This window comes from Acomys minous (assembly GCF_964271855.1).
Source record: "Acomys minous genome assembly, chromosome: 7".
In the NCBI taxonomy this organism is placed as follows: domain Eukaryota; kingdom Metazoa; phylum Chordata; class Mammalia; order Rodentia; family Muridae; genus Acomys; species Acomys minous.
In genome coordinates this window covers 44,564,139-44,571,606 of record NC_140488.1, presented here as the reverse complement: position 1 = coordinate 44,571,606, position 7,468 = coordinate 44,564,139, and the positions used below count along the sequence as shown (strand labels likewise).

The window sequence follows — 7,468 nt, the reverse complement described above, 5'->3', positions numbered from 1 at the left end:
AAAGGCGTTTGGCTTGGGGCCAGCCAAGCCAGCTTCCACCCTCCCCTTTCCTTCTTCTCTCTTCACCCTCATCGTTCCCTGATGCCTGAGTCCAAGCCCCAAAGAGGAGGCATGGAGTCCACAAGGGAATGTGATTTGTGATGTCAAAATCCTGGAACTTTTTCTTTCCTGAGACAGGGTTTCTCTGTGTAGCCTTGGCTGTTCTGGACTCACTTTGTAGACCAGGCTGGCCTCGAACTCACAGCGATCCGCCTGCCTCTGCCTCCCGAGTGCTGGGATTAAAGGCGTGCGCCACCACCTTTGTCAAGCAGCAATAGTCTTCATGTGGTCCACACCACCTAACTCACTGGTCTTTATTTTATTTTATTTTTTAATGGTAGCTTCTGCTAGTTTGGACTGGCCTCCTTTCCTTTCCGCCTTTCTACATTGTTTCCATTATCCATCGGAAAGGGAAGCATTACACTACATGAGAAATTAAGAAAACTATTGAAGTTGGTTATCCCATTTCTTTAGGTATCCATCTCACCTCCACATCCAAGCTTTGTGTTGCACTAGCTGTATGACTGTGCCCAAGGGACTTAATTTCTCTGTACTTTATTTTAGTGTGCTCATTTTCTCATTGGTAAAGTGAGAATGTTTATTATTGATGGGTTTGCGGCTGGAGATTAAGCCTGGGGCCTTCCTTATTTGTACTGGGTGTGCTCTCTACCACTGAGCTAAACTGTCTCTAAACAGGGATCTTCAAAGGATAAACCTCATAGGTTTGTGGAAAAGATTTAAGAAGTCAATAGAAAAAAAAAAAAAAGGAAAAAAGCCAATAGCTATAAGATGAACATAATGGTATGCGGCATAAAACTTCAGTGTCTGGGCCTGAGTGGGTTTCTCTGCAAACCACTGCTCCCAGGGACTGGGTGTCTCTCAAGCTGTAATTGGCCCATCGATTGCTTCTTAGGCTGCTAGGAGAAGAGGTAATATTTGAAAGTAAGAGTTTCCTGAGTAAGTAGGATGATGTTCAAAACACCGGAACTAGTGGGACTCCTCACTTTCTTTCCCCGTGAGCATTCTCCTGTCTTCCTATACCCCATGTGCAAGTGGCCTTCCACTCAGTCTCCAGGAGGCCTCCCTCCCAGTGAGTAGCCTCTGAGTTCCAGTGTGTCTCTCTGTCTGTCTGTCTGTCTGTCTGTCTCTCTCTCTCTGTGTGTAGGTAAACCTAGTTAGCATATGCATTACTTTTTTGGTATTCAAATGGATGTCTTAAAAAAAAACAAAAACAAATGGATGTCTTTACTTTTGTGACAAATACAAGCAATTCTTTTAAAAGCCACATTGAATTCAATAATTTTGTTACTTTTTGCTCCTCCTTTCCTTTTTTCTCTTCCTCTTAGTAAAGATTCAATGTTTAACTATCATGGAATTGAGAGGTTCTGAAAGTATTTTTGACATTTGGACGTGGCGGGAAGCCACTGTCTCATGAGACCTGTGGGAACTCTGGGAGCTGCACAGAGCTCTCTGGCTCTCAGTCTTCTTCTGGTTAGTGGAACGAAACCCTAACTGCAGGAAACACAGTTTTGTCTTTAATAGGGTTACAGAGCAGTTGCCTTTGTGATCTTTTTGCCTGTGCCAGTAGGACTGCCAGAATCGATTAGACAGTAGATCATAGGTCACCTCGCAAGGTGGCATGCCCAGAACAGAAAGGAGGGTTACTGCTGCAGCTCTCGGTGTGGGGGGGTGTTGTTGTTGTTGTTGTTGTTTTGTTTGTTTCCTTGTTCTGGGTCTAATGGGACCAGCTGAGCCCAGAATGCAAGCCACGAAAGTTCACAACAATATGTTTTTCTGCCTTTTTCTATCCTAGCTGGTTTTCTGTGGAGTAACAATAACAAAGAGTTGCTCCTGTGTGTGAATAACAAACCTCTGAAGTTCCTCTTATCTGGTCTAGTAACCGCCATGGCCTCAGAAGTTGCAGTGTTTGTTTCTGTTTAGGCGGGGTTACCTAGGGAACAAAGTTGTTCTCTTTACCACTAAGGACTGTGGGACAAGTTTTCCCCCCTTTTTTGTACAGAACATAAAGTGCTTGTTGATCAGAGGCTTTGATGGGCTACTTTCTGCCCCTCCACCTCCCCTCCCAGCCCCCCCTCACCCTCAGACCTATTCCTCTCCTCATGCCCCCTCCCTTTTTTGAGACAAGGTCTCCTGTATCCCAGCATGTCTTTGAACTTATCTTCTTGCCTCAGCCTCTCAAGTGTTGAGATTATAACAGATGTATACTGCCAGAGTAAGACCACTTGTGCCCCTTCCCCCAATCTTTGGCACTAAGGATCAAACCTTTTGTTATTTTTCAGGTAAAAAACAGGTGTGTAGTCTATTGATAAGTGTCCTGAATAGTCCAAAAGTCCCTTGGCTTGTTTTAAAGGAAAGGGCTTGAGAACAAGGAGAAAGCCAGGTCAGATGAGGGATGGCTGCTTGGCGGCTGACACAGCAGTAGCCCTCAATTTGTATCTATGCCAGCAGCTGAGTATTCTGCACACCATAACCAAATTAACAGCTGTACAGAATGAATTTGACATCCTGAGTAGCAAGATTGAAATAGGTAGGGAAATTGGGGCCCAGGAAGCCAGCAAACAGGGATGTATTGCTAGGAAGTTACGAGAATTGGAAAAGAATAGGCCATTATGTGTGAATTTGACAAAGAAGGAAGCACATTGTTTTGATTTAACTTGGGTAGTAATTGGGCCAAGTCATTTTGGTCACCTTGAGGTTTATGGCTTAAGAAAAATAAAATTCTGTTCAATTGCATGTGTCCAAATGATAGCTGTATGTTCTACTAGAAGCCCAGAGTAAATGAAATAACTGACATGGGGTGACATCCCTGGGAACACAGTAGGCTCAGAATTGGGGGTAGTGCATGTCCAGTTGAAAGTGCATCAGAGACACAGAGAAATTTGGATAGGGAAGGTAGTAATAAGTAGTCCCTACAGGGTGCAGAGGGAGGCCGGAATAGACTTTGCACAAAGCTGGTGAAAGAAGTCTCAGGACTACCGGAAGTATTGAAGGCATCTTTGGGTGGGGTTGGAAAAGCAGACTAAAAGAATATAGCTTTGCCACCTCACAGTGTCTCCTTTTTCTCATCAAACCACTTTTAGTTTCTTTGTCAAGCTCAAGGGCTCCAAGTGGATAATTAAGATGCAGTCTGTGGTGACTGTCCCAGAAGTGGGAAGAGGCCCACCTGTGTTAATTTGGTTGCCCTGTGTTCCTTCACAAGGATATCTTGCCTGTTTCTTTGGAGCACTCTTTGGGGTATCTTTCCAAATCTATCCTCAAGCTAAAGTTGGGTGTTAATAGCCATTCATTCTGTAGCTTTCATGTAAAAGAGTAGGACAGAGTAGGAAGGCTGCCAAATTAAGTCCAAATTTTCGTAAGAGCTGTGTGACTTTGGACAAGTTACTTGCTAACTCTCACCTTCCTTAAGTGGACAGTGAGGTATATGAGCACAAGCATGTTCTTCATGTAGGGACTATGTTGATGACACACCATCATGGATGCAACATAGGTCTGGCCCTTACAAGGTATTCAAAAAATATTGGACAGACTAGCAAAACACCCTGCCTCTACTAGGTGCTCACCCAGTCCATTTATATAGTCAGACACCAAGTTTATTTTTTGAAAAAAGAGCAAAGTTTATTGAAATTTCAAGCTACATCTGAAAAATCCAAATCCAAATCCTGGAGACATACAGCAGGATAAGGTGTCAGAAAGTGGAAAGTGTTCACTGTCACAGAACCTCCTTACACACACTTCCTGGGGATATTTCCCAGGTCCCCCAAGGGATTAGAACCATTTACTTCTCTTGTCCACCACAGGACTCCATCCATCCTTTGATTAGCCCTAAAGTTTCCCATAAGAACTAAAAACATAACAAAACAAAACAAAACCGAAAAATGTGAAGTCCAAACTGATCTTCTTTCAACCCCATTCTATGTAGTCAGCACCAATGAATGGTGGGTTTGGCATTCAAAAGAGGACTTCATGTCTCTTCAGTGGACAGATTGGGGAGGGTTGAAGCAGCAAGGCATCTGTGGCCATGTTGTGAGGCTGGTCCCCCTCTTCCTCCCTTATATCTCAAGTCTTATTTACTCTAAAGGACAATTTGGTAAATTAGCACAGTCAAAACTTTAGCTTTAAGAGATAAGGGACCAGTCAGTACTCCCAAAGCTGGTTAGGCCCTTCAACATGTAGGTGTATGTGTATATGTATACATCACTACACTAAGATAGAGATCTAGCCCTATGGGTATATATATGCACTTATGGCTATATAGAAAAACTATGCCAATACTAACCAAAACAGAACTTTATAAGCGGTCATCCCAAAGCTGTAATCCCACACTGGGCTGTGCACAAAGCCATGCATATACCATATTAACCAACAGAAGGCTGACTTGGCTCAATCTCTCCCATCCCTGCCCTTGCCTGGGCAAGACAGAGGACAAGAGAGAGGTTGCCTCTGCTTAAAACACAAGTGGCTTCTTCATAGGAACAGTCGTTGTCAGGTGAAGCTGTGGAAGATGTCCATGAAAATGAGAAAACAGACCCCTTATACTTTCTGGAGCACACTGGCATTACATCTCAAAACTACTTTCTCCTTTGCCAGCTGTAACTAAGTTGCCCAGGCCCTGAAAGCCCCTGGGGCCCGGTGGCATGACAGGCTCACTGGCTTGGGGTTATTAGGCCCCATGCAACTCAGTCTCCAGATTCCTGCTCTTTGTCAGGGGTCTGTCACTGGAGTGGACCCAGATGGCCATGTCCTTGGGACATCTCTTGGCACCAGCTATGTTAGGTATAGAGTTCTCCACATGAGATGACGCTTGGGGAGCCAAAAAACAAACTGGAAAGAACTAGGTAGAACAAGTTGTGGCTCTGCCCACCCTGAGGACAGAGCCACTTACACCGCAGAACCATCAGGGGCTTCTGGGGTTTCCGGGGTTTCTGGGGCTTCAGGTGCTGGCTCTTCAGAGCTCAGCTGGGACTGGAACTTTTCCAGCTGCTCTGGGCTTGCCAGGGTCTTCAGGAGGGTGTTCTCACGCTCCAGCTGGGTGTTCTTCTCCACGAGCTCACGAATCTGTTCCTTTAGGACCTCCACCTCCTCTCTCACAGCATACATCAGATGATTTTTCACTAGATCCTGTCATGGAACAAAGCTATTCATTAGCCATCTTGGCTCCTCCACAGCACCGTCACCCTGTTAATCGGCTGCACTGGCCTTTATGGCACCATCATGCAGCCTTTCCACAGCGTTCTTGTGCCTGAAGCTCAATTCTTCACACCCTCTTTCTGAAGCGTTTAAGACTCTTATTCAGAGGAGAGTTGCAGGATTTGGGCCATACCAGGATTGGGAGGACAGCTTTGGTCCAGGCAGGTTCCCTCTAAATTACTAATGATTTTCAAGTCTGACTAGGGTAAGAGCTCTCTTAGTTTGTCCTGATGCTGGCAGAAATCTGGGGTATGCTTACAGTGCACCCTATATTGTTGGTCTGCTTTACAAATATTCTCCAAGAATATGGAATTGTTTTCTCCTAAAAATGCCATCTATTTGGCATTTCCTTCTCTGCACGTAACTCAGAGTCACAGTTGCCTTGCAGACTCAGATAGGACAGAGGAACCTTGCTCTGGGGAAGGTACAGGGCTTTCTATACTCTTTGGATTTACTGAGGGATAGGGAACTGTGACATTAAGCTTCACAGCACAGCTTCTCACGGCAAGAAGTCTCAAGCTTCTGCAGCATTTTGGCTGCTTGGTGAAGGATAACCTCTACCTAGTTAAAGAAGCAGGCCAGCAAAAGGGTGGGGTGCTTTGCTTTCTGTTTCCTCTGGACTCCTGACCCCAGCCCAGGTTCTGCAGAGGCACTGCAGTGCAACTGTATCCAATGAGCTCTGGTCCCTGCCACTGCAGGAGACAGACAAATGCAAGAGTAGCAGCTCTCACCTTGCACCATTCGGGAAGGAGCCAGAGGCTGCTGCAAAGCCCTGGGGCGGAGGATGAATTAAATAGGAGGCAGTGGAACAAGGGCACACTGGGAATGCCCTAAAAGGTATCCCACTAATTGTACTCCAGCTTTGGGAAGCTGGCCGCTGTTTTCCTTGGGGTACTGGCTAAGTAAGCACTTTTGCATCCATCCCTCAGACCTGTCCAGAATTACATAAGCTGCAGCTAAGTCAAAGGTAATGACGCAGTGATGCCACTCACCATGGCCTGCTCAATCTTGTTGTCTAGGGCCACCACGCTGGCTCCGGAGGCACTGCCAAGACAAAAAGCAAAGCCACCCATTACACACTCCTAAGTACAAGGCAACTGGGGCCAAAGTCCTCCATCTGCCTAAGGTCTTCCTCTCTCCTGCCTCCCTGGCCTGAGTTCCAGGCACTTTAGTCTTTAGGTCCCTCTCCAGCTCCTGCTTCGCTTCTCTAACCCCTTTATCTTTGCTTAGAGGCCACACTGAGTTCCAAGCGATTGGAGCCCTGCGCTGTTTCTGAGGAGCCCAGGCCTCTGTGGCCTGCTTTTGGGCGATTTGCAAACAATGGAGCGCGCGTCTGTGGGAAGCCCCCATTGTAGGCCTGTGGGAAGCCCCCATTGTGGGCCCCAATGGTCCAGGGCAAACCTACCGAACTCCAAACCTAGCTAGGAATGCCTTCTCGATTCAGAAGCTTCCGGTCTTCTCCCAGGCGGTGGAGAGCTTGCCCCAGCCCTGCCTGGCCTGCTGGCCCTCGCTTTTGCAGCTGCAGCTGCTAGTTCTCACCGCGCAGCAGCCGCAGGACGCTCCCGCGGTGGATCCTAGCGCGGTGACACCCCTTCCCCCCTTCCAGCGTCTCCTACCCCCGCCCCTTCCCAGGATGCTACACCGCGGGGAACAAGGACCAGCGCTAGGCTAGCTAACTAGCTCTGAAATCCAATTTGGAGCCCAGCGCCCTCGCCACCCCCCCGCAGGCTCCCTGGCTTGCTTCAGCGCGCAAGCTAGGGCCGGTGGTTACCTGTTATCCAGTTTAACGGAAACCACATCCCCTCCAAGCAGAGAAGAGAAGAAGGAGATGGAGAAATTGTGAAGTTGATAGACCGCCACCTCCATGGGGGTCTGATACATTTCGGTGTTCATGATTCGGGCTGCGGGGGAGCTGTGGCTCGTTTGGGTGGCGCAGTTATGGGATTGGCTCTGGCGCCGCAATCCAGCCCTGGAGCTAGGAGTGGGAAGAAGGCTGCAGTGCAGACCCTGAGCCAGGCAGGCACGTCCAAGCTGGAGTGGAAGGGAAGTGGCTCCAGGGGTGTCTCCTAGTGTGTCACAAACTCCACAGCCGCCAGTCCAACCCAGACTCAGAGATAATTTCGGCTCCCGCTTCTTTATATAGGAGGAGCCGGCTGCGTCACATGGCGTCAGGGGCCATGCAAATGAGTCCTGTACTGAGCTTTGTGGCCTAGTTAAACCA

The 7,468-nt window shown here is 47.6% G+C and overlaps 1 protein-coding gene across 8 annotated transcripts in view; it reads right to left on the bottom strand.

The window, feature by feature from the left end:
* Positions 1–3,649: 3,649 nt before the first annotated feature.
* TSC22D3 (TSC22 domain family member 3) overlaps positions 3,650–7,468 on the bottom strand; it is a 64,562-nt gene continuing 60,743 nt past the window's right edge. For 6 of the 8 annotated variants that reach the window (XM_084790417.1, XM_084790419.1, XM_084790416.1 and 3 more), the window contains exons 3-4: positions 6,240–6,291; positions 3,650–5,178 (exon numbers count right to left, since the gene is read on the bottom strand). In XM_084790417.1, the coding sequence (XP_084646543.1) occupies positions 4,939–5,178; positions 6,240–6,291 (292 nt within the window). In that variant the 3' untranslated portion in view covers positions 3,650–4,938. Of the gene's footprint in view, positions 5,179–6,239; positions 6,292–6,652; positions 6,802–7,018; positions 7,370–7,468 lie in introns of those variants that run through there. The other 2 variants (XM_084790422.1, XM_084790423.1) reach the window with 2 other exon arrangements.